The 27,698-nt window shown below is 38.7% G+C and overlaps 2 protein-coding genes across 3 annotated transcripts; both read right to left on the reverse strand.

Annotated features, from left to right (window-relative positions):
• Positions 1-1,766: 1,766 nt before the first annotated feature.
• Positions 1,767-4,171, reverse strand: LOC113281694 (methyltransferase-like protein 7A). 2 transcript variants are annotated; one of them, XM_026530492.1, is made up of 6 exons: positions 3,845-4,171; positions 3,606-3,701; positions 3,264-3,482; positions 2,746-2,842; positions 2,131-2,190; positions 1,767-2,053 (listed from the first exon to the last, which is right to left on the reverse strand). In XM_026530492.1, the coding sequence occupies exons 1-6, from the start codon at positions 4,142-4,144 to the stop codon at positions 1,860-1,862; spliced, it is 966 nt and encodes a 321-aa protein (XP_026386277.1). In that variant the 5' UTR covers positions 4,145-4,171; the 3' UTR covers positions 1,767-1,859. The 2 variants fall into 2 exon arrangements, with proteins under 2 accessions (XP_026386277.1, XP_026386276.1); XM_026530491.1 differs by having other exon boundaries at positions 2,131-2,193.
• A 2,684-nt stretch (positions 4,172-6,855) lies between these two features.
• LOC113279109 (kinetochore protein NDC80 homolog) lies at positions 6,856-21,231 on the reverse strand. Its single transcript, XM_026527819.1, has 6 exons — positions 21,181-21,231; positions 11,334-12,328; positions 9,798-10,041; positions 8,020-8,166; positions 7,696-7,913; positions 6,856-7,369 (listed from the first exon to the last, which is right to left on the reverse strand). Exons 1-6 carry the CDS (start codon positions 21,229-21,231, stop codon positions 7,309-7,311), a joined length of 1,716 nt encoding a protein of 571 aa, XP_026383604.1. The 3' UTR covers positions 6,856-7,308.
• Positions 21,232-27,698: the final 6,467 nt, after the last annotated feature.

Raw genomic sequence — 27,698 nt, forward strand, 5'->3', positions numbered from 1 at the left:
GTTGAGAACTGTTGGTAACTTCTATATCCGCAATCAGTGTATCCAAATGACGATACACACCACCTAAGAACATGGGGGCTAATGGATATGAAAGCCCTCAAGCCATCTTGACAGCTAATCGAAAGACATCTTCTCGAATGATGTCTCTAGGGGAACACTCGAAGAAATCATGAATTAACCAGTATGTTAAGAATGAAGCCAACTCGGCATCATCACTATGACCATAAGAAGGAGGCTCGTAGGACTTTACAATAGAGGGAAGATCTTTCCTGCTAGTCGGCTCGGTTATGCGGGGTGCCCAATAACTCATCCAACCCGAAACAGAGGCACGCTTATCCCCCAACAAAACCCTCAGTTGCTCCGGCACCGCCCTTGCGTCCTATGATCTTACGAACCTCCACCAGTTTCTTGAATAAAGTCGAATCTGCGTCAGTCATGTTTTCGGGGTCAGCTTCTTCGAAATCGTGAGAACTATGAACAGGCAACCCCGTCAAGGAAACAACGTCTTCTAGAGTAGGAGAAGCTTCCCCCCATGCAAAGACTAAAGTATGAACACCGGCAACCCGTCGAAGGCATGCATAGGGGAGAGCTTTATTGGACCGGAAGATACTACGATGAGCAGATATTTCTAAAGCCTTTTCAATATTAAGAGCACGAATACGCTGAGCATGGTGCGGTTTCGACATTATGTAGTGTTTCCATGATGACCACTCGTAACTAACAAGAGTTGTGGAAGCAAACTATATAGAGGGATCCCGATAATCCCCGCGTTCAATACAAAGTCGGGGGAAACTCTCGAGAGGAAGAAGTTTTGGGGGGTAACCTCGGGGACCATCAGGGTTGTGCTATTATCAATAGAATGGAACCCTACAACGTTTAATCTAGGGATAAATTCATCATCAAAGACAGGCCCGGAATTGCGGTTTTTCCCAGCCTCTGAACCAAATAACCGAACCTTCATTTCCGCGGAATCCTCTGCTGACATCGTTTTACCTGCACCAGATGTCGGCTGTTCCATCCTATGTCCGGAGTCAATTATACTACTGAAAGCAACATATAGCAGAGGAGAAGGAGAGAGAAACAGAAGAGGAGGAAAATGCCAAAAACAGAAATGAGAAAAGAAGAAGAAGGAGCGGATTTTATATGAAGACAGTGGTGGAAAGACGAAGAGTCGGGAATGCACACGTGGCAAATATTCAATGGGAAGTGAAAACGACAAGAGAAAATTGGAACGCCATAATTAAATGAAGCTTTCCCCTCTTGGGTCTCATTTGGTCATTGCCTTGATAATGAAACACAAATCCGGGGGCGCAAAAGGAGAATTCTGGCCACTCTAAGAATTCCAAGCCCAAAGTTGTGACTAGCCGGGGGCTTCACGAAAAGAACCATTCGAAGATACATCTCGAACGCAAGACATGACTGATTGTCAAGACTATTAGCCTCGACAATACAGTCAGGGGGCTAATGTAAACACATGATTTTGACCAAGAGCCGAGGACGGCAATGCGGGCTCCAGGTATAAGCCAAAGCCGCCATTGACAGGGCCGGGGTCACTCTGCACGATGACGCAGTATGAGTGGGCTGCCCCAAGGCGGGTTTCCCTGAAGATGATGACTGGCGGGTGCCTAAATAATCCCAGCTGTAATAATACAGGTGTACGGCTAATAATAGAAGACTTACTAGAAAAGGTATTAGGGTACATGTGTACGGTATCTGTATGTCAGGCTTTGCTTATAAAAGGAGAGAATCCTCCCAGAGAGAGTCAAGGTTCTCCAGATAATTGTATAGTGTATTGGGATTAGTCTCCTCATTACCCTGTGATAATTTAAGGGTGTTTACAATGACATTATAATTTAGAGTTATTTACAAGCTGTACCATATACATGAGGGCTTATATAAGAGGCAGAAAAAACAGAAACTTTGTTAATGTTCACATCTGAAAATCCAGCTTCAGAAATGTATTTTCCTGTTTCTCTAGTGAGATGACATCCATCAGCAAGCAGTTGTTGTAAAGGATCTGCTACATTCTGTACAAATCTGAGACCGGTGCCACCTAAAGAACATACAAATTCAAACAAGCTAAGCTGCAACCTTCATTTACTTCACTTTAAACTAGGGATATATAAATACCTTCTGCAGCCACATGTTCCATGAATACATATAAACCTCCGGGTTTCAGCACTCTCTTCACTTCTGATAGCAATGGTAGAATAAAATTTTAGCTTTTTTAAAAATGTTAAGGCATTTTGACAATGTCAGATTCTCCAGACTACAAAGTGCTATGTGGAATGCAATATAAGCAAATTTATGGAGGAAAGATGTACCAACAATGCATTTTCTAGAGTTAACTCTTCCATCTAACAAACAATGTATATTTATATGCAACAATGTGTTAAACATGGATCCCAATATAAGCAATCAATAGGCAAATCAGAAAATTTTCCAAGAATATAACATGGTCAAGGTGAGACTAAGTAATTAACCGGGTAATAAAAACAATGGATAAGTCGGATCATTCTTGGTCAATGAGCGTATTAAGCTGTTTATGTAACCAAATATTTAATCACACTCATAAGAAAGAGATGATCAGGTGCTTAGTAGCTCAAGATTAAGACTAAGAAAATTTAACTAAATGATCAATGGAGTTCATGAGCTGTTAAAGAGACGATAAGGTGTTCTTTATTGTGATTGAACTGATAAAGTGACGATTGTAAAGAAGATGGCCAAAGCTTAGCAAAGCTAAACCTTTTAGAGTTGCTTTAACATCTTTAACGGAGCATAACACCAAAGTTCCAACTACTGCATCCATTGAAGCATCATTTGCTGGCAATGCCTCTCCAACCTGCAGAAAATATCAGCTATTAATAAATGAAAAGTGGGAGTATCCAAAGTTATTGAAAGTAACCCTAAGTGTTATTATCAATATGACAACCCACAACCCTCTGACTCATCTCTACTCATACAAGGAAAACTGTCATGAGCTTGCATAATTAGCACTTTCAAGATACGAAGCAGCTAAGCAATGAGAACGTCAAATTGCATAGACTGTCAATGTGCCAGCTGCATTAACAATAAAGAATCACAGAAACACCATGCATTAAAAAGAACACACCACAAAAACAACAAAATGGCAGAATCATCGATATACTAAGTTCAATGCAAGATTGCACGGAAGTAGTTCTTCAAACATGACCAGAATTTCTACATGAAAGTACAAATATTAGGTGCAAGACTAAATCGAGTTAAGTGGGATGGAGACATACAGCTTGTGTGTAATAAAAATTAGTTGATGGTAAACCAGCCGCTAAAGCTGCTGCGGCAGCGTATTTTTCCATCTTTTTATTTGGATCCACACCATAAACATGAACACCAACATCACCAGCATAATATTTGAGATTTGGGCCAGTACCAATACCAAGCTCCAATACATCCTTGCACTTTCCCCTCAAACTACTAAAAAGCTTTTCTTTATAACCTGCAACCTTCCAAATAGCGACCAAAGCATTCACCATAAGTACACTCTTAAGTATAAGAATCTAATTCGCAAGAAAGAAGAAAAAGCAGAACATATTGAGTTCTTATATCAAGCAAAACTGAAAACTAACCTCCTCCTCGTACAATGTCATTCCCTTCTCCATAACTAATGCAAAGAACTCCTCATACCAATCCGGCTTTGGCGGGTGAACTCTATTCAGCATTGCCTGGAAGGATTAAAAAAAAAAAATCTAAATCTGTGATTTTGGATGAACTAATGGAAATTTAAGTTAACTGCACTGTAAATTGAGTGTGTAATACCAATAAATTTTGGAGCAAGTTACTAATCAAATGAGATAAAAAGACGTACGTTTGAATTAGACTGTGAATCAGAAGCATTTGATGATGATGAAACTGGAAGCAATGATGTTGCTGAGAATCCAATAAAACGTCTTCGTCCACAAGAGCAGAATCTACTGGTGTGTAATGAATCCAACAGATAGGATCCGTTCTTCTTCTTCTCCGATTGTTCCAAACCTGTCTCCTTCGAAGACGATTCGCATCGAGGAATTGTAGAAGTAGAAAATAAATTAGGGGGGAATAGAGTTCTGGTAGAGGGAAGAAATGATGAAGAGAACTGTGGAAGTAGAGAAAATGAATGGTGCATCATTGTATTTTTGTCTAGTTAGAACCTCTGCAAGTGGTGTCTACTGTCTAAGTAGTACAAACGATTTTGCCACCCGTCATCAAACCCGGATAAAGTTACAACCCGTTTACACCGTGTAGGAATAAGACCATGCATTTTTTTTTTTTTTTTGAATCACATACTTTTCATTGAAAAAATCAAACTTCCAAGTCAATTACAAGAAGACTGAACTTTTAAAATCAAATGATACAGACCTATATGCAAGACTTTTAGACTTTTAAACTAAAATGTACAAGACTCAGGTCCAAACAATTCAGACCCACCAATTACACCTCATTCTTCTTTTTCATTCAAATCTATAGTACTCAACATTTGGCATTTCCACTCTTGGCAAACATTGAGGTCTTCCAAGGTGAATTTGTCTAACTCCAGCTGCCAAAGAAGCACCTTTCTTTGCCATATTATCTGCAGAAAAATTAACTTCCCTATAACAATGTTGATATCTTATTTGATTGATCTTCCTTGTAACAATACTCCATCTTCCTTTCAGAAACCATGGAACATTTCCTTGAGCAAATTTTGTCATGACAGTTTTAGAATCTAAAACAATTACAATATTCATCATTTTCCATTGCACAGCCAGTTCCAATGCACACATGATCCCATAAGATTCTGCTAGATAATTTGAAGCAATTACAATGCCACCAGAGAGAGCACCTAACACCTGACAGTTTGAATCTCTAACTACAACTCCAAAGCCTGCTGACCCAGGGTTACCAAATGAAGCTCCATCACAGCAGAACATTACATATTCTTGTTCAGGAGGGAACCAGAAACATGTTTTAATAAGCTGAAATCTGGACAATCTTGATCCTAACTGAAACTTATCAATAATCTCTAAATCATATTTTTGATTCCATTTAGTGCCAGTTATTCTTAATCCCCCTTCATTTACTAGCTTCATTATTCTACTTTTGAACATGTGCATACTAGGTTTAATATTCTCAAAGAATCTTTTATTTTTTTGAAACCACGGTTCCTTTAGAATATTGCAGGAAGCAGTTATCCATACATGTTTAATCAGAGGACTGCAATTAGTGGCTCCCTTCCATATGTCTTCAAAATAATTTGGCTTGTTGAACTTAAATATGGTGCAAATCCAGTTCCAAATCTCTGTGCTAAAACTGCAATCCCATAGCAAATGTTTCATACTGTCCTATGCAGCTTTACAAATGCAGCATCTTGACACAACTTCATACCCATTCTTCATCATTATCTGATCATCCACATATATCCCCTGAATGAGTTTCCAAACATTACTAGCTATTGAAGGACGTAGAAACTGAGACCATATCTTCTTGGGCCAATGAACTGGTTGTTCTTTATGTCTCATTTTATCAACTGTCATAGCAGTCAAGAATTCTCCTTTTAAATTTCTTGTCCAAACCATAGTATCCTCTTCCCCCCCCCCCCCCCCCCCCATTATAACAGGCATTTGAAGATTGTAAAAGATCTGATGAAGTTCACTATTGATGGTCCACTCACCATTTGATAAGATATCTGAAACTTCAAGTGTTTATTTTCATTAACATATCTATGATGTTCAAATCTATCTATTAAGGCACCCTCTTCAATCCAAGAATCAAACCAGACTGATATTTTTTCTCCATTCCCTATAATCCATCTGATATCTTCTTTCATCATTTCCCAAGCCCATTTCAGTCCAGACCAAACTGAAGATTGCTGCCACTGAGTTTTCCATCTCCCATTTTTATCTTTATATTTAACCTGGAAGAATAAAGCACAATCATCTTTAGAAGTATTGATTTTCCACATCATTTTCATAAGTAGTGCTCTATTGATTACCTCAAGTCTTCTAATTCCCATACCACCTTCTTTAAATGGAGTGCAGACTTTTTTCCAAGAAAATTTGTTATACTTTCTTGTATCTCCATCACCTGACCACAGAAAGTTTCTCATGATTCTTTCACAAATCTTTATCACAGATGCAGGCCATCTATAGACTGCCATATTATAAACTGGAATACTACTCAAAACAGATTTTATGAGAACTAATCTTTCTTTAAAAGATAATAACTTGCCCTTCCAACTAGCTAGCTTCCTCTGCATCATTTCAACCATTGGCCATACTGTTGCCACTTTCACTCTCCCTGTTGTAAGTATAACACCAAGATATTTGTCAGGAAAAGAACTCATTTCCATTTGAATTATCTCCTTAATCTGATTTTTCCTTAATTCAGAGGTCCCATCAATAAACACTTTACTTTTACTCTTGTTTATGACTTGACCAGAACTTTTTTGGTAATCCTCAAGAAGATTCATAAGATTCAAAACACTCGTTTTGGCTCCATTAATGAAGATAAATACATCATCTGCAAAGAACAAGTGTGTTGGATGAATATCTTTCCTTTCCACCATAGGACAAATCAAACCTTCTTGCACCATCTGAGAAATTCTTCTACTCAAGGCTTCCTCCATTAAAACAAATAAAATGGGAGACAAGGGATCACCCTGTCTTAGTCCTCTACCTACAGAGAAGAACCCACAAGGTCCACCATTCACCATTACAGAGATTTTAGCTGATTGAAACAAGATGAGAAGCCAATCACACCAACATTTAGAAAACCCAAATTTCTGCAACACTTGAAATAAGAATTCCCAGCTCACTTAATCATATTTCAGGACTGTTAGTGTTAAAGGTAAATATCACTAACCATTCCCCATTACAACTAAACTAGAAGATGGTTGTAAAACCAACGGATGTTCTAAACAGTGTAGCCAAAAATACAAGATTAACAAAACGAGAAAAAAAAATACTAGCTCTCTAGCCAGTACTAGCACAGGTAAGGTAAAATCATTTTACTACCGGATTTATGTTTATAAACAACTGAACTTCTCCGAGGTCAGGTACAGCAGCTAGACTAACACGTGGCTAAAACATGATAGAGTGCTCCTATACTATCATTTTCATAGTAACAAAACACAGCATTTTCATGCTTCCAAAATATAATCAAGTCAAGTAGATCATTTGTTAGAAACCATGTTCAGCAAATGGTGTCTATATATACATTTTTCAACGCAAGACAATGCACAACGTCGCAACCCCCTCGTCAGTAATTAGCATATGCACAGACACAACCTGAATTTTAGGTGCAATACACGAAATACTATTTGGAAGGTTGTGTATCAGTCGATCTTGCCTGCATATTTGGATCTTGTTCGTGAGACCTGTAAATAACAACCATACAATTAAATCAAAAAATGAGTTCGGTATAACCAAAAAAAAAACAAAAAACGATTCAGCTTATTGTTGCCTAATGTAAATAATACTATAAGATAAAGAGGTGTTTAGCAGCTTAAAGGGCACTCCAACAAAATACTACACAAACTTGAGCTTTTTCGAATAACACAGTACCTATAACAGTTTCCACGTTTATACTGATGAGATCACAAAAATATGAAAAGAAGATCCATATAGAGAGGAAAAACCACAAAATACTGCACAAACTTGAGCTTTTTTATATGTGATTTCCTTAAAATAGAATATCACTCACTGTATTGCACCAGAGGTACCAAGGCCAGCTGGTAATGAACCTTCAAAAGCACTTGCTACCGCTTCGACAGTTTCTGAGAGAGCCGTGTCAGAGATTATAGACTCCATATGCTCTTTATACTTCGAAACAGAATCAACCAGGGAGAGTAACTCACGAGCACACATCTGGATTTCTTCCTCCTGCTGTTTTATAGTAAATTGTAACTTCGTCTTGGAGATCTGCTGAGGAAATTCTTAAGATGCTTAGATAATAGTTTTAGTTGGAATTATCATCTACCTAGTATAGGCCAGATTTCAGAAAATAATAAACTGTCATAGTACATACCTTCACGAATTCTTCTGCTTCTCTTTCCATCATCTCTACATTATGTCTCTCTCTTTCGACCTCTTCACTCATTCTCTTTGCTTCAACAGCACACTTTGATGTAAAATCTTCTGATTCCTTCCTCATCAAGCTTAAATGAGATTCAAGCTGAAAAGAAAAATCAATTTGTCAGCAGCTTAGTGTTTGAGCACCTGCTTGGTGTTTATAGATAAACAACTAACTGATCTCAAAGATAGAATTCAAAATTGTTTCCTAAATATAGTTCTTACTTGATAGAGATTTATTAAATCAAAGATCAAATATTCTTCAAGATCTGATACACCTTATGATATTTGCATGAGTGTCTGTTTAGATACTTATTTGAATTCATAAGCATATACACAAAACCAATTAACCCACTCCATATTAAACTGCAACCTCTATAAAGACTCAACGAAACTCAACATTGAAGAACCAATCCCTCCGTATTATGACAGTGTGTCCAGTAAAATAATCAACAGTCCAAGAAAATCATAGCAGTTATCAGACTAATATCTTGCTCCCAAAAGCGGTACCAGTGCTCATGTCACGAAAGACAACATGATTCTGTTAACAACTAGAGTTTTCTTGCAGATTTACAAACGAAACCAGCAAAAGATCAGATGACCTTCGCTTTGGCACTGCCGCTTAATGCCTCTTTGGTGAACATACAGTTGGCAAAGAGTACAGTGAATTGGGGGAAAACAGTCACATGTATACCTATCCAAGTACAAAGTGCTTTGTTTTTAGATCTGATACTAAAACCAAAATGAGCTTGACCTATAATGTTAAAAAGAGGAAAACGTGTAAAATCTCCAAACGTTATAATGTTAAACAGTGCAATGAAAGCATATTTAGTTATCATGTGCACACTATGGCCAAAGTGTCCAAGTGCTGGGTAAGAGTGTTGGTTGACAAAAACGGTGGAAAATCCAAAAAAGCAACATGTCCTAGTATTACTGCTTTAAAGATGCTGCAGTTACCAACTGAATAATGTTTCCTTTCCATTCTGTAATATGTTACCTTTGCTGATGGTTAACCACCTTCATCCTAGAGAATCAGTCACCAGCTCTTACTTCCACTAAAAAAAAAATGATTATACCAGAGTGGGAATCTTAAGGAAAGATGCAAAACACAATTTTTTTGTTCATAGGTGCATACTTCATTGAATTTTAAATTAAGCCACAAAGTGGTTTGCTAATCACATGTGTTCTTACTACTTGGTTCTCCATTTTACTTAAAAATCTGTTTCTCTAAGGTACTCAAATATACGAAAAGTCTGTAGAGCACTAACACAAATACAAAGATTCTTATTTTAGTTCTGCATAGTTGAAACACCAATTCTTTTCGACTTACGACGGTAATATATCATAACGGTAGTATGACTGCCAGGACTTCGGTCAACAAATAATCACCAAATTGCATATGAAAAATAATCAAATAACTATAAACTTGAAGGAAACATTTAAAAAAGATATAACTCTGATGATAACAATAAAAATCAATGTCAACAAGCAAAAGCTCGGAACATGATCCAAGATCAATTACTTAGCCAGGGTAGACGCATCTAAAAGCAGGAGCATTGTTTTTATTTTACTTTATTAGGAAAATCTTATAGAGAGAACATCAAGCAGGCTTGCTTTCACCACCATATTCTAAATAATATTAGCATCTAGGTTTGGCGTCTTGTTGAACAAATGAAAGAAATATGCATTTGTTATGAACAAGCACACCATGCTGAATATAACATTAATACGTACCATATCAATTTTGGACTGAAGTTCTACAAGATGATTTCTTTTCGCCTCAAGCTTTGCAGCATTTTCGGTCGACTGTTGTTGCAGGAAAATCAGTTCCTCAAACTTTGCAACAGAGCTTTTCTTTATGTCTTCTGATAAAGCATTGAGTGCAACTTTGAGAGTTTTGTAGTCAATCCCCAAAACATCCATAGGAGTAGAACCTTTGGGATTAAGCAGATACTGATATTCATTTCCAAGCTTTAACCTAGAAAGGACAAAAAAGATGTCAATCATGAACTGCCATTCCTATCAGTTGGGGCTAAAAATTCAACAAGAAAGGCCACCAGAGAAAGAAATATAGTCATACAACTTATCAGACATATTTACTAATGAGTGAGTTTCACATTCAAAGTGGACCTTACTTGAACCCCGGAGGTACCTACTACCTAGGAAGCTAGTCAACTAAAGCTACTGAAACCAGTGTATCTGTCTTTGAATTAATAAAGCATTTAACCTAAAAGAGGGACATATCTAAAGCCTTTATCGTAAAAAGTTCTCATTCCCAACAGCACCAAATGAACAGCAAGTGAAGTCAGTTAATAATATAAGCAAGGTTACGAACACCACGAGCTTCAAAAAAAAAAAATGACGGCGATCCCTGATTATATTTGTTTTATTTAGACAGAGAGAATGATGACTCCATAGGGGTTTAGCTTTTAGGTGAAGTTGTAGGTAGTCAAGAAATGCTCCTCACACTGCATGATTCGCAAGGAGAAAACATTTTAGATGTATAATGATGCACTTTTGAAAATAAATTTCCCCATGATCACAATGGTACGATGAATATGTCAAGAGTGCTATGTTTTTTCCGGACCATGAAGATAACAAACACAGCTGAGCAAAAACAATGAAATACACAATCTTTCTTCTTTTACATAAATCAAGTACAGATAGGAGTATGTAGTCTATGATGACATTAAAATATGATGATGCTTGAGCTTCACTTATTTATATGAAAGAACCATAAACAAATATTCACAACCAGCTTTGATTTTAAACCTTATTTTTCCCAAGAAAATTAAAATTCCAGTTGGAAATATGCCATTAAATGGTCAAATTCTTGGATGATATGGGTCAATTAGAGATTCTTACACATGCAAGTTGAGACATTATTGTTGTTTGAACAACACCGCTAGTAGAAAATACAAAACTATTTAAATGTCAATTCTGATTTGAGTTTTGGCATGAGTTGAATGGATATGCTAATATTCATCGATGTGGCCACCTGAATTATTAAAATGTTAAGCTACCTATTGATACTTGTGATGATTCTATAGACAGTCAACCAACCGTCTTTCCTCAGTTTTAGGGAAACACTAAACTAAACTCATATGAAATGAGAAATGAGAAATGAGAAATTTGCACTGTTATGACGACGAAGAGTCGAAGACATCCAAAAGTGCTGAAGTCAGTGTCAATGCAATATATAATGTCAAAAGATCAAGTAAATGTATTTCAGTAAATAAGTAACAATGACAAAGAGTATAGGAATATCACCTTCTGATAGCCTGGTTACAATCGATAGAAAGATTCTCAAGCTCCTTAAACTTGTGACTAATTTGCGAGTCAAGATCCCACGCCTTCTCTTCCCACGCACTTCTTTCAACTTCAGCCTCCGTAATATCCCTCTCAATAGCTTGTAACTCCTTTTTCATCCTATCTGCATCTCTCATGTTGACAGTCTGCGCTTCAATACGCTTCTTCAACTCATCATTCTCCTCACAAATCCTACGATTCTCCTCAACCTTGGCATCCAATTCCTTCTCTTTTACCTTCAACTCATTGTCTACCATCTCAATTCTACTTGTATACTCATTAATAATCGCATGAAACTTCTTGATATCCTCTTCCAACATAGATTTCTCCTTCTCAAGCACTTCTCTAGCGGACGGAGCCGATCTTAAACTCTCAATTTTTTTCTCGAGCTCAGTAATCTCCTCCAGCAACAATTTAACCTTATTCTCAACAGACATCCTTTCGGACTCTAATTTCTTTATAAACTCATCATCTAAAGCATCAACCTCATCATCTTCACCACTAATATAATGACTATAACTCCTCAAAGTATAATCAAGAAGTTTATTATCATTTAAAGATCTCGTAGTAGTGGTCATGGTACTGGATCCAATATGATCATTATAAATGCAACATCGAACTAACCAGTGAATAACAGCCAGTAAAGAAGGCCAAGAATGAGGTATACCTGGATTTTTTAGTACAGATTTGTTAATCTTAATAGGACAATTTAAGAAATTCAGTAAAATCGGTACATCTTCTTCAATCTTGACCGAAGAAGAAGATGAAGAATCGGTGAAATTGAGACGAAAGAGAATGAAACGGAGAGTAGATGTTATATCTTTAGCTGATGGAAGTGGTGGTTTGAGATGGAAAGGTGTTGAATGAGATGAAAGATATGAGCTTATAGATTTTAAGGCATGGTTTTGATATGATTTGTCATTTATTTGAATGCTAGGTTTCGACCCATTGAGGAACTAGAGCGCTGATTTGTGGTTCCCATGCTTGAGAAACTCGCGTCTGAATCTCGTGGGTTGTTGGTTGTGCCCCTTCTTCCTGTTCCTCTCATCTTCAATGTATGTTGCTGAGAAATTGAGGGTTTTGAGATCGCGGAGTCAAAGACTCTATCGGGGATGAGGCGGTTAGAAATGATTTTTCCTACATAAAGTGAAAAGGGCGGGAAAAGTATTACTCAGTACCTAAAAGAAGGGGAAAATGGCGGGATTGGATTTGGGTCTAGAATCTTCCTAATTGTCTCCTTGAAGAGGAGTGAGGACGTTTATGACTTCTTGGCAACCGGACTAGTCTAGTTTGATGGTTTGCCATGTCAGGTGAATGGACAAACTCACTTCTGTATGGATTGTTTCCTAAGACTTTTGCATGTTGGTGTGGTTGTATTAGATTGAGTTGAGTGTCGTCTCAAATTGAGGCGAGTTTGAGACGACCATACCAGGTTGATGCCGCTAAGGTCATTTTCCAACCGTAAAATGAAAGATATATTTTTCCTACCCGTATGTATTGAACAAAATTCAATCTTATTTACTCACAACTTCTTCAATCTTCTCTACATATTTTCAACACTCATCTTACAATGTCTTAATCTCGAGATATTAGTCGAAAAAGAAATAGAAAAACACCTAGAAGTAAACATAGTCAAGCTCTACTGAGGAGACAAGAAGATTCGGATGAAAAAAACAATTCCACTGTATTTTGCGGTCGCGAATTAGCATCAAGTCAAGGTCATATGCCTACAAAATAGAGCGGGATAGTTCTTATTAAAAACCAAGAGGTGGTTGGTACGAAGTGAGCAAAGTTTACGCAAAACTTTCTCATGGTGCTAAAACTGTTGTCAATCGATCTCTTAGACTACTTTGTACTATGTATGAGCGCATAAAAATTCGCCCAAATTGGTGGGTATATTGATGGAACGTTGGTGGTATACTAAATACACATTTCAATTCCATGACTTCAAAATAGGAATGTCGTATATTTTGATTTATCATTTTTGATGCAATCAATACGAGTATTTGCAAATTAAACTAACAATTTTAAATTTTTACAGGCATAACACCATTAGATTTGTATTTCCTACTTGGGATACCTTCTGGGACGGGAGATGATTTTACATTTAGCCAAGAAGATTGGTTAGCAGAAGACCGGTACAAAGATGCACTTCCATTATACTGTGAGGTATATGAATTTAAGAAGAGGTGGAATTGCTAATTTCAGTTTAAGGACATTTATATTTAACGAATTACATGGTGGTAACGATCATGTTTCGGCAGCATATGACCCTGCTAAAGATACAAAAACTGTCAAGGTATTTATTTTATTGATATTTGGTTCATGTTTTTTTCTCAATTCATGCGCAAGTACTCAAGTGGGATGGCTAGAGGCGTTGCAAGATATGGAAAAGGCTGCCAATTATGATTGGGGGTCCACTATATTAGCTGAATTGTATGTTTTTCTCGATATTGCATGCCTAGGTTCGCCAAAAACCGGAGGTCTATGAGACCTCCTTGAGGTAAACACGATAATACATTCCTTTGTATTTAAATAAATTTACAAATATCTAACAAGTTAGACTAAACTGTGTTTACTTTCCCGTGTATGTTTTTTACTTCAGCTTTGGTGGTATATATATTTCAACATCGGTGTACCAAGACGTTATGACAACACGAAGAAATATTTCTCAATCATAGTAAGGTATAAAGGTGATAACTAGCATCCAAAACAAAACAATAATGAGCGAGATAATATTCATTTGTGGATCATACCAAACATAAGGCAATTTGGATGTCGTATATGGATTTTGAGGACTTCAACACTGATAAGGATTGAAAGTTCAAAGAATTTTCATTTCAGCGCATGGAGTTGTACAGTCCTGTCAGTGATATTGGTGTTTATTTTTTCAGGGAGAAATGTCCTAGACAGTTAGTTGGTCGAGTTGGAGAGTCACATAACCCTCCATGTGTTAGCTACCGTGTATGACTCGAAATATGTATAACTAAAGAAAAAAGGCTGGATAAGGTATGAGACCAAATTCACTTCTTGTGACGAAGACCAATACGACCAATGGTGCAAGTCGGTTACAGAGCTGATAATTAGTTAGGAAGTTTTAAATATCTACTGGCTGGATTTTGTCACCTTTGGTAACTCATTATTTAAATTGGATCTTCTAACACATCCACCACCAGTGATTCCAACTTTGACCTGTTATCTTATATCAGTAGCTTTTTCTTCATCGGCCCCTTCAATACGACGAACTAGATCTTCTTCTTCATTGGCTGGGTCTGATTTGCCAGTTTTGAGTTGGGAGCTGCAGACTTGTAATGTTGTCGAAGAGCGTCAAATGCTTCCCATTGTCTCACAAGGTATCGACCGTCCTAATTCTTATACAGGCACATCGGAAACTCAATAACAATTGATACAACAATTGAATCAAATGGAGTTAAGAGATATTGAAACTAGGCATATATGCCTACAAAAAATGTGCATAATGGGGGAGTCCATGAGCTTTAGTCCATATTTTTCTAAGCATTCAGCAACTTCACATTCCCAGGAAGTAGTGTTAGACTCACAAGTACCTATTAGGCCACAATCTCCATAATGCCCGGCTGTTCTAGCGCAACAACAGATACAACAATCTCCAGATCGTTTTGCCAGTCAAAAACCTCCTCATGCTTATCAAGATTATATATATGAGATCATCAAGCTTCGATGGCTCTCCAGATGAAGGTACATGTCCGTGGATTGGAGATCAAATAGGAGGACCTCTTATTGGTGAAGGGTCTCAAACTGTGGGATCATATCAAGGATTTGGGAGTTTGATGCAGGGGGAAAAGTATGACAGAAGTTGAAATGCGACTGAGTAGTTATAATTATTTGTGACTGGAATTGAGATTACGACTATTTATATAATTATAACTAACTAATGAAAGGAAATGAAATAAAATTTTGTTTTATATTCAATTAAAATTTATAACAATGTCTTTCTCTAATAGGGTGTCTAATTTTTAACATCTCATACGTGTTATCAAAAAATCCTTTAAGATTGCGTAATGAGCTTCATAAGGAAAAATTATTCTTTTTCATCTTTGTTATTCCTCTCAAGCTTGCAATACGACATTAGAATTTGTCTCACCCCTAAATCGACAACGATTAACAAGTCGAACCACAGCTATAAAATCTCCAACTTTTTTTTATATCTTGAAATCAACAAAATAACCCAATGGTTATTGGGGTTATCGGTATCATTGCAGAAGTTTTCATAGATTTTTATAGATATAACTCGTACTCATTAATCAATTTTGACGTTGTTTCGCACCCTATCCGGATAACAAGCTACCTAGTTTCGACAAGGCGACAAATCTTCATCTATCATAAACTTCATGAGATTAATATATGCTTGAGACATTACTTAGAAAATTCATGGGTGCAGAAGGTGTAATTTGCGGAGAAGGTGTGGTTTTAGATTTGAAATCGACTCAATTTATAATAAGTAGGTAGAGAGCCGTTGTATGGGACTAGCCTTTGCCGGCTCACCCAAGACCTATCGTCTCAGTGTGGGATGAGACTTGCCTCTGTTAGAGCCGCGGTGCGGCCAGGTTGATGTGCTCGTCTCAGGCTGAGACGGTCGGCTCAACCTGAGACTCGATGGACAAATCCTCGTATTTGAGGGTTTTTCCATCCTTTTTATTTGTTTGTCAGTCCCATCGTGGGTACTAAATAGGCAAATATGCTTATTTTCCAGTCGCATTGGACTTGCCCTTGGATTGTGAAGTTGCATGCGGGTTCAGGAAGATAAATTGTCCGATGATGGACTTGACTTTGGCTAGTTAAAAATACTTTCCCGAACGAGATCATGTCAAAACATGAATGAACTTAGACATCCAACTATGTCGTCGGATACATTACATGTCTTCCGCTAATATTGCATCTCAGGTCTGTATTGATAGAATAACATATTGAATTAATTAGTTTTGTACCAGTTTGTATAATTCTCAGATGTCGTTCCTCTATTTCTTAGAATGTAACTGGTTGTTTAAGGATCTCAAACCTTGTAGGTAAAACTATCATGACAGGTGTTCCAACTATAGTGGCACCTAGATTACGAGGCCAAGTATTCCTTATTCCCAGATCTTAATATTATTGGAAGCAGCGCTAACACCTAAAAACATCAGACTAGAATGGCATTTCCCAGGGTTTATATGGAAATTGAAACTAATTGCACACATTAGGCTAAGCTACCATTTCAAATTGATGACAAGAAGTAGGAGGTGAGGGTTGAGTACCCTTGGAAATTCACCTCTTGTTTTCATTGCAAAATCTTTGGACATACGAGTGATAAATACAGTTCAAACACTGCTCCAAAGCATAAAAAAAGAATGTGAAATTGGGGATATAGGAAAGAGATAAAAGCGAATATAAATAGTAAATCTGAGTCACCCCCATATCTAAGTAATTTAGATAATTCCTAATCCACCCCTTACTAATCATATTTAGTGATCAATTATAATTAGTTAAGTTAATGGATTAGTTTGATAATGATTAGTATAAATCATAATCACTTCACTTGGGTGAGAGTAGAAGGAAAATTTTCGAGATAATAAGAATTTGGTTAAAATGAGTGTTGATAGTGAACAAAAAGATGTCTCTGAGTCTTCTGAATAGGGGTTGTATGTCGAATCTTCAGCTTATCTTGCATTCTCCAGTGTTACACCTGAAAAACAGAGTGCCGACATATATGAAGTATGAATACCATGTCGGAAACCTTCTTACCGGCAGGGTCTTCATAGTTTTAGCCATACCGACAAATGTTACGAAAATGTGCAGAAAATGGGTACTCCCAACTTACTGTGACAACATTGTAATTTATTTATCGAGCACGCCCGTACCATTTTCCAGCATTGAATACTTGTCAACTAACTCGCCAGCACAATTTCTGGCATGGTCTTCATCACTAATACAATGCCAGTGATTTAAAAAAAAATCAGAAGAACACTCACATTGAATACTTGTCTTCATCACTTCCGACATGGTCTTCATCACTAATACAATACCGGTGATGTAAAAAAAATCATTTTCAAAGTGAGGAGCCGGCAGAGAAGGAGAAGAGAATTTGGAAGGGAGTGGGAAATATTTTGGTTTGATTTAGTTTTTATTTTTTTAAAAGGGTAGTTTAGTATTTTCTCCCCTAAAAAACACCCCTTAGCAGAAACTATTGGATGGGATATTGATTAATATCCCCCAATTAGTTTCCATATCTCCCAATTGAGCATTATAAAAAAAGGTGACCGGATTCCTAAAATGAATATTGTCTCGCCAGCTGTAGGTAAAATAACCAACATGTTAGAGCACTACTTGGTCAAACTATCAAGTTTTTCTATCTCAATCTTGTTGTCAATGTTATTATATTGATTTTAAGTCCACTTAAGTCAAGTCTCATAATATGATTAGAGTTTGGTAATTGAGCATCAGACATCACTGAATAACCTTCAAAGATTGAATAATGGAGATCTAACGTAGAATTTGAAGAACTTCATCAACAAATAGGTATGTGAAGACTGAACCATTCTTTCTTCTCACAATTGTTACCATTCTATCTATATGAGACTATGTCGTGTGACTTCTAGTAGATTTAATGTTGCAAAGAATAAGTTTCTAGTTAAGATTGTCTTGTAAAATATTTTAAAATATGATTCAAGAAATGAATGTTCATTGGTCCTTATAAATCTTAGTTCGAAGCAGTTTATTGTTCAAGAACTATGTTTGTGGATCATTTGGAAATTGCTCAAGAAATGATATTTATATCTATAACGATTGGGAATGTTTCAAACATCAAAAAGAGAGTTTTTAGAACTACTGAAATCTGGACTCTAGGTAGGTATGGATATCTGAAGTTCCGGAATATAGGTATGTAAGCATACCCAGTACGCGTACCATAGTGTTCTGAATTCATAAATGAGGGAGGGTATGCGTATCTCAAGGGTATGAGTTTGTGAATAGGTGTAGGGTACGTATACCCAATATGAGGACCTTGGCTATTTGAATTCACGAACTGGTTCATAGGTACGCGTAACCTTTCGCATACCTAACCAATACGAATTAAGCGGATGCTCATGAAATATTTTCATAAATATGTTTAGCCTAGCTATAACTCTTGTGAACACCTCTAAGACGTCTTGTGTATGTACATCATGATTCAAGTCTTAAGTGTTAACACAATTATGTTTATTAGTTCTTAAGGCATACTTGCCATGAACTACCATTATACACGGTTCGGTACTCTGGACCATAGTGTATATTCTTATATGTAATATCAAGACAAACTTCTCACATGCTTACATGAACTCCTAACAAGAGTTTCGTCTAAACAGAGAAAATGTTTGCTTGAATCTAAAGTTATCTTAACTTGATTTCTAAGCAACCATGGTCTTCAAAGTCTATAAATAGAGAGATCCAAACAAGCATGAAATTAATTCCCTTACATTTATGTGTCCTAGTTGTTTGTTAGATTTGTCCTCTATGAACCTAGGTTTCTTTTAATAGATATAATTAGGTTTACGACTTACAAACTTCACTTAGGGATTTGTGAATCCAGGTCCGACTATCTTTACCTTGATAGTTTGTGTATCCTGATTTTGTAATTTCTGTTATTTAGGGTTTAATAATCTCTTTCTAGAACGAGATAGATAGATATTGCAAAATTCTCTTTGTCTTAGACTTTCTGATTCCTCGAGATAAATATCTAAAACTCTTCTTTATTGATCGGTTTAAGATTGTTCCTGAGAGGTGGTTAATAATCTAGGCTTCTCGGTTAAATGAGTGTAAGTGTTCCGGATTTGTGAGATTTGCTAGCTTTGTTCTAATCCTTGATCTATTTGATCTAGATGGAAATCAAATAGGCTTAAGTATCTGTTAGAGGCAGATTGGTATCAAAAGTCTTCACTTAGGCTGAAGCAACTACTAGGACGTAAAGGATGTCAGATAAGGGAACCAATTACGTAGAGCCTTGTGAGACTTAAGAGACGTAAGGAACACGACTGCAAATGAATTGCTTGGAGGGTGAATTCGGTCTCAACTACATTCCAGTCTGAAGTCTTATAGTAAGCTAGTGTCTTTAGCGGATTAATACAGTTCGGTGTTCAAATTTAAACGAGGTCTCGGGGTTTTTCTGCTGTTGCAGTTTTCCTCGTTGTTGTCTTATGTTTCTCCTTTTCCGCATTATATTGTTTTATCTTTATAATAGGAATAACACAAGTTGTACGTAATCTATTCTAATAAATAAGTTCATATTAATTGTGATCTATTACGAGACTCGTTCGTGTAGAATTTGTAACTTGAAAGATGGATAGAAAGTTTCATATTTCAGATTCGATTATTTGGATACGCATAGATTGATGTTGGATATTTGTGACTACTAATTTTCCCATAGTCTACGTAATGTATACAACTCAGAGAATCGGATACTAAGTAGTATCGATGCCTCTGTTGAACTGACAATGCTAAGTAGTAAAAGATACTCAAGATCACAATAATAACAAAGAACACAAATATAATGTAAAAGCTACTAAATTATCATGAGACACAAGAGATTACGTGGTTCGACTTTCTTTTACGTCCACGGGGTAATGAGTGATTGCTTTGTATTAAGTGATGGTGGTTACAAATATCTTAAATGCTTCCCAAAGTAATAGAGAGAACTCAAGTCGAAGTGAATACTTAAGTTCTAAACATTAAAGAGGTATAAGCTTAAGACTAGATCTTCTCTCCTAGATATTGAATGTCCTTAGTTTATTGGTAAAGCTTGGTATTTATAGCCCCTTCTGCTCCAGGTATATCTTTGTTGTCTTTGGATCCATCGTTCCCTAATATACCTTTTATACAAATGGTACCTTCGTTCACCGCGTGCTTTCTCCAGTCGGATTCTGCCACCTCAGCTGACCCACGTTCCTTCGGGAACTTCCCAGCCTTAGTACAAATTGTATCTTCGTTCACCGATATCCTTTGTCATTCATGTTCTGCCACATTATCTCTCTCCACGTGCTTTGGTTATGCGTGTAGATAAGAGATTTGTGCATTTAATGCTGATTAGATATGTCATCTACCTCTGTCCCTTCGCCAGCTGCCTCTCTCTAGACTAGGCTTTACTTTTTCCATCTTGACCGTCGAGGTGTCCTTTCTTGGAACAAGATAAAGTAGATCTGTGAAGGTATCCTCTGCTACTCAGGTTTATTTGTACAGCGAGGGCTACACAGTTATCTTGTGTGCAACCACGGAAACCGCGACACGTGCTCCGCAGAATATTGGTATTCACAGTTTGCCCCTTTTCTTTCATATTCTACCGTTTGGTAGGGTTGGAAGAAAAAAATCTCATAATGCCGCCATTTTTGCACGTACCGATTGGGTGGTCCCACATGTCTCTTCATGCAATAACTTTCCCTTGAATTTCGGGACATCCAAATTTTTGGATTCTCCAGCCGCCTATAAGAAGAGAATAAAGAGAAGGAATTTTCATTAACTCATTTCTTTATCCCCGAACTGTCGCTCTCCATCCCTTTCTCAGAGATTTTCTTCTGCTTTTAACTGTTGATCTTCCATCGATTCTCCAAAGCTCAGGTCCTTCACCACTCAATCATCATATTCAAGTAAGTGACTGTTTATTTCATCTATTTTTACTGTTGCTTTCCGCATTCTCCATGTTTCCTGTTTTGGTTGTTGATGTTGCCCTTTTCTCTGCATGTATCGATTTCTGCTTCTTTATGTTTCCTTATGTTATTTGAAAGCCTGGGCTACTCTCCATTTCATGATTTCACCATGTATATGCCATGATCCCTTTCGCCTGCAACTTTGCCCATGGTGGTGAATAATCCTTCATTTCGTTTTAAGATTGGATTCAACTGTTTCCTTTGGTTGGTTTAACTAAATCCATGCCCAAAGTACGCTTGCTTTTGCCCCAAATATGTTTTTGTGTCGACTGCAATTTTATGTCCGCCATTGTTGAAGTATTGTTCTTCCTGCTGGTGCTAGAAATTATGAGACTTCTGAAGAAGCCTGCGCGTAAAGATCTGAGGCCTAGGTCATCAACTGAGCCTCATCCACAGATGGATCATCCTGATGCTACGCCTTCTCCGCCTCCTGAGGACACTGAGGTATCTGCTGATACTGAGATGGCTGTGGTCCCTGAGACTTCTGCGGACCTTGAGGCTTCAAAGGCTGCAACTGCGTGACAAAGATAGTCATGCTTACTTGTCTTTGGCTGAGATCGCCAAGTCCTTTCGCCTTCGTAAGTTTGATATCTCCTTTGTCGATGGCCCTGATGTTCTCACCGAATCAATGATTCGAAGCTTTCCATATGATGAGAACAACCTCTTGATCAGTGTTGGTCAGTTGGCCGCAAGAATGCTACTTCCTTTGCTTAGTAGAAAGGATCCCTTACTCTATGATGTTTTGTCTACCAGGGATGACTCGGTTAACAAGACTCCGGTTCAAGGAGTCATGCAATATACTGGAAATTTCTGGCGTGCCCTTCGTGAATGCTGGTACTGTAGTAAGAGAAAGACTACTCTGAAGTCTTATGACCCTTTTGCTTCCGAAAGGTCTAAGCAAGAGGATTACACCCCTGCCAAATTCAATGCCACATACGCTGATGCTATTCAGAAAAGTAATCTCCTTCCTTGGAGCGTTGGCCCCGGTCGTATTCATGTTACTGCTAAGCAGATTAGAGAGGGTAATGTGAATACCAATATTTTTTGGAGCACGTGTCACAATCTTAGTGACCGCATATATACCTAATTGTGTAGACTTCGCTAAACAGAGAAGACAACAAGGGATGCCTCCGCAGATCTACTTTATCTCATCCCAAGAAAGAAGGCGTGAACGGTCAAGATAAGGAAGGAAAAATCCTAGTCTATATAGAGTCAGCTGGCGAGGGGACAGAGGTAGATGACGCATCCAATCAACATTAAATGCTTAAATCTCTTATCTACACGCATGAATCTAGGAACGTGGAGAGAGAAAGCGCAGCAGAACCCGATTGGCGTAAGCTGGCGGTGAACGAAGGTACAACCTGTACTAAGGTTGGGTAGTTCCCGAAGGAACGTGGGCCAGCTGAGGTGGCGAAATATAACTGGCAAAAAGTACGCGGTGGACGAAGGTACCATTGGTACGAAAGGTATATCATCAGATGATGGACCCAAAGGCAGCAAAGATATACCTGGAGCAAGAGGGGCTATAAATATCAAGCTTCACCAACAAACTAAGGGCATTCAATATCTAGGAGAGAAGATCTAGTCTTAAGCTTATACCTCTTTAATGTTTAGAAATTAAGTATTTACTTCCACTTGAGTTCTCTCTATTACTTTGGGAAGCATTTAACATCTTTGTAACCACCACAACTTAATACAAAAACAAGCACTGATTACCCCGTGGATGTAGACAAATGTCGAACCACGTAAATCTCTTGTGTCTCATGATAACTTAGAAGCTTTTACATTATACTTGTGTTCTTCGTTGTTATTGTGATCTTAGATATCATATTATTACTTGGCAATATCGGTTCAACGGAGGTATCAATACTATTTAGTATCAGATCCTCAGAGCTGTATGCATTACGTAGACTACGGGAAAACGAGTAGTCACAGTTTGGCGCCAACCTGAATTTAGGCACAGTTTTACATTTTACTTATACATCTTCTGAAACGAATGGATCTGTGTTTCACCGATGAATCTCACTCTCTAGTGATTCGTTCATCCATTATTTCTGTATGTTTTTGAGTTCATAGCCTCTAAAAACGTGCCTCATTACAGATCCACAACAAATCTTTCAAAAAACATACTCACAAAACGCCAAAATGCTTGTTTTATACTAAAACATCCTTTCTTAAACAAAGCGCATCTTAGATTTGAGAACCTTTGACTGACAGAGGAATCTCAGTAAAATTTTAAGGATAAAAGATCTTCCAACGCATTTAATACCCTTGTTTTTCGCAAGATCTAACACCCCCCTTTTTCATTGGTTTTCAACATTTTAAGGTTGTATTTTCCAAGGATGTTATAAGCATTTAATACCCGTCAGTCAAAAACATTATTTCAGTCCTTTTTCTGAAAAAACTGCTTAACAGTCTTCAGTGTCAGAGCATTAATAGCTACTTTTAACGAAGGTACCCAAGTAGCAGACTTCTTCGATTTTTCTGTAACCGCAGGATAACCAAAGCCGAAGGCATGCAGAAACCAACTGATGTACCAACAAGCTCACGACCAGCTATCACAAGAGGGAGATTCCAAAAGCCGTCTCAAGCAAGAAGAACAATTGCTAACAAATCGCCTATTCCTGCTGAAGGGATGGAGAAAACATCAGGAGCTCAACCAATCTACGGCATGCCATTACCGGAGCATGCTACAGCTACGAAACCACCTGAGGCCAACGCAGGGTTACCCAGAACCTTAGCTATTACGGGGCGAGGGTTGGGAAACCTAACTCCAATTCAGATAGATCTAGACGCGCCAATTATAGAGGAAGGAGTGGAAAACTCTGAAGATCCAGCAGACAACACTCCTCAGGGGGGTGGAGCCCACAACGAAGACCAAATGGCGGCACAAATAGCAGCTTTGTTACTCCGTAACAAGAAAAACAAAGATGCAATGCACGAGATGGCCCAAAAGAACCAGAACCTCAAAGGTATGTTAGACATACAAGTCGAAGGTTCCCAAACTCACCCTCCACAACCGAGGCGTGAAAATGGGGCTATCTCAGGAAGACGAAGGGTGAATCTCAACCTACCAAAGGAGAATCAGCCTAAGGAAGCAAGGAGAGCGCACCATGATCCAGATGAAACTGATTCAACACACAAGCCCTCTCAAACCTACTACGACGAAGCATTTTCCAAAGATGCTCACAATGTGAACATGGTCATGGAGTAAATGGAGAAAATGCGGAAGGAGATCCAAGGCCTAAAAACTGGCCACGCAGGCGCAAGACTAGAAGAAGTGCTACAGGAGGCAACCACGTCACCACTATCCTTTCGCATTTTGAGGGAAACCATCCCTCTGAAATGCCCGGTACCTACATTCCAAGCATACAACGGTCCCTCAGATCTCGAAGCCCATCTACAGTACTACACTCGTGTCCTTGCCCATTGGGAAAGAAACGAGGTGGTACTTTGTAGTTACTTCCCAGCAAGCTTGACGGCATCAGCACTGGCCTGGTATGACAACTTACCAGCAAACTCAATTGACTCCTTCGAGCAATTATCTACGGTGTTTTTGGAGACATACATGTACAACAAATAAACAAAGGCGGGGTTAGATAGGATATTTTCTTTAGCTATCGGTCCCCGGGATACGCTGATGCAATACACAGACAGGTGGCAAAAGACATGCCAAGCAATTGGAAAAGTCAATCCAGAAATTAGCATAAATTGCTATAAGTACAGACTTGATAGAACCTCAGCCATCTTCGTGGAGCTTCACAACAGAGCCCTTGATTCCGAAGGCGAGCTCAAGGTTGTCCAGGACCGTTACATCAGACTCGAAGAAATCCAGAAGGACAACCCCAGGGCCCAAGCAAAGGAAACAACGTCTCTGCAACGAACTAACTCTCTGGAACCAATTCCGGAGGTATCTAAGCGACAAAACGAAGCCGGGCGCAGAACCAATTCTCGAGACAAGCGATCCAAGCACGGAGATGGAAAACGAGGCAAAGGAAGAGAAGAATTTATGGATAAGGTCACACAAGAGTCTAAGGAGTACTGTGCGTACCACCAATACTACGGACATACTACTGATACATGCTACCACCGCGCAACGTGATCCAAAGATTCATCGGCGAAAGCAAATTCATGGAGTAGGTACAACTGCAGCCAGCGGAGACTGGGGAGATCCCAAAGAAAAGGGTAGAACTACCTCAGGATGGCAAATACATCAACATGATCACCTTCTCCAGCGGAGGTCAATAAGAAATGCTCGAAGATATCCTCGAGTTAGCTCGAAACAGAAAGAAGATTGAATCCCATGAAGTGTTCAAGCTAAGTGGACCACCCACTAGCACTTGGGAGGACTGGATGGCCACGCCATTAACCTTTTCAACAAAGGACGTCAACCAGGAGGTTGAAATGCACAACGATCCACTAGTGATCACTCTTCCAATACATGGATGGAACGTTACGAAGGTCCTTGTGGATGGGGGTAGTTCGTTAAATGTGTTATTTTACGAACCCTACCTACGCATGGGTTTGACATCAGAATAAATGGATTCTTCCACTTGCACAATATATGGTTTTAAAGGAGCAGTCTCAAGACCGAAGGGATAAATCGTCTTGCATGTACACGCATGACCCTTAGTAACCAGTACACGCTTCTGTGTGGTGGACGCACCTTCGCCCTACAACGTAATCATGGGAAGACTATGGGTCCATCGACTGCGAGGAACAGCTTCGACGTACCACCAGTACCTATGTTTTCATACACCTATGGGTGAAATGGAAATCGAAGGCGACCATCAAGACGCAAGGCTATGCAATCTAGCAGAAATCAGACTCAACGAAGAAAGAACTGCTACTCAACAACATGAAAGAAAGAGACGTAAGGCAAATACCAAGGAAGTACAGGATGCAGCCTCTTCAGTACCCAAAGTCGTCTCAGACCCGAAGACAAGCACCTCCGCCACTCCAGGCGCAGATGTCTCCGCCAAATGACAATTACAGAAAAGCACTCCTCAAATCTGCTCACCGGTAGAACCAACAAAGAAAATCAATATCGGGACGGAGGCAGAACCAAAGATGCTCAACATCGGAACTTTGCTTGATGAAGAAGAGGAGATGCAACTACAAAGGCTACTAAAATAATACGCAGATGTCTTCGCATGGTCAATGGAAGACATGCCGGGAATCGATCCGAATTTGGTCTCACACCACCTTCGACTCATACTGGAGATACCACCGTTCAAACAACACATACGTAAAGTGGCAGACATCTACCACGAATGGGTGGAAAAAGAGTTGCAAAAGTTACTTGCAGCTGGATTCATACGAGAAGTCAAATATACCACTTGGATATAAAACATGGTCATTGTTCCTAAGAAGAACGGAGGTGTACGCATTTGCATCGACTTTAGCAATCTGAACAAGGCGTGCCCCAAGGACAACTACCCACTGCCAAATATTGACCAGCTGGTCAATGCAACCGAAGACCACCAAAGGCTATACTTCATGGATAAATACTCAGGCTATAACCAAATAGCCCTTGCGGAAGAAGATCATGAGCATACTGCGTTCTTTACCCCACGAGGCATGTATTGCTATACAAGGATGCCTTTTGGACTAAAAAAACGCGGGGGCAACATACCAACGATTAGTAGACAAAATCTTCAAGCCATGGATAGGCAAAATACCGGAGGTCTACGTAGACGACATGCTCTTCAAGAGCAAAGAAGCAAAAAATCATCTCTCGGACCTAAGGGAGATATTTGAAGCCATGAGGAGCTACCACATGAAGGTGAACCCGGACAAATGTACGTTCGGAGTTACCTCAGGAAAATTCTTGGGTTACTTGGTCACCAAGCGAGGAATCGAAGTTGACCCTGAAAGGGTCAGAGCAATAATGGAGATGCCATCTCCGCAAACCCTAAAAGGAGTGCAAAAGCTAAATGGAATTTTAGCTTCCATGGGAAGATTCATATCAAGATCATCAGATAAATGCAAAGCATTTTTTGACACACTAAGGAAAGGAAGTAGGTTCACATGGACCGAAGAGTGCGAACAAGCTTTTCGCAAGATCAAAGAGTACTTAGTATCAGTACCCATCTTACAGAAACCGGAGCCAGGCGAAATACTCACACTATACCTAGCAGCAACAAGCTACACTGTGAGCGCAGTGTTGGTACGAGACCAAGGGCAAGGAGAAAAGCCTGTATACTACATCAGCAAGACACTCAGTGTAGCGGAGCGTAACTACACCAAGGTGGAACAAATCATATATGCCTTAGTAGTGGCAACACAAAAGCTAAGAATATATTTCGATGCACACACCATCCGAGTTTGCACGAAGGCTCAAATAAGTCAAATCCTCGACAACACGGAGAAGATTGGAAGAGTGGCAAAATGGAACGCCATGATCAAACAATTTCACATAATCTTTGAAACCAGAAAAGCGGAGAAATCACAAATCTTAGCAGACTTCTTGACAGACCTACCTCTGAATGACGAAGTTGAGATAGACGACATCCCAGGAAAGGAGGAAGACAAGCCGGAACCAGAGGATCTCTTGGAACCACGGAACTCACGAAGGTGGGAGATATTCGTAGATGGCTCCTCCAACGGAGAAGGCGCAGGTATAGGTATCGTGATA

This window comes from Papaver somniferum, chromosome 5, assembly GCF_003573695.1.
Source record: "Papaver somniferum cultivar HN1 chromosome 5, ASM357369v1, whole genome shotgun sequence".
NCBI lineage: Eukaryota > Viridiplantae > Streptophyta > Magnoliopsida > Ranunculales > Papaveraceae > Papaver > Papaver somniferum.

Bases quoted from the DNA above. Each gene is read 5' to 3' on its own strand.
- LOC113281694 (XM_026530491.1), bottom strand. From the start codon at position 4,144: ATGATGCACCATTCATTTTCTCTACTTCCACAGTTCTCTTCATCATTT. The intron at 3,483-3,605 runs GTTAGTTTTCAG...GCTATTTGGAAG, and splicing joins TGACATTGTACGAGGAGGAG to GTTGCAGGTTATAAAGAAAA. The intron at 2,194-2,745 runs GTTTAGCTTTGC...CATTGCTATCAG, and splicing joins TGTTAAAGCAACTCTAAAAG to AAGTGAAGAGAGTGCTGAAA.
- LOC113279109 (XM_026527819.1), bottom strand. From the start codon at position 21,231: ATGAAGGATTATTCACCACCATGGGCAAAGTTGCAGGCGAAAGGGATC. The intron at 10,042-11,333 runs GTGATATTCCTA...TGTCCTTTCTAG, and splicing joins TGTAACCAGGCTATCAGAAG to GTTAAAGCTTGGAAATGAAT. The intron at 7,914-8,019 runs GTATGTACTATG...TTTCCTCAGCAG, and splicing joins AAGCAGAAGAATTCGTGAAG to ATCTCCAAGACGAAGTTACA.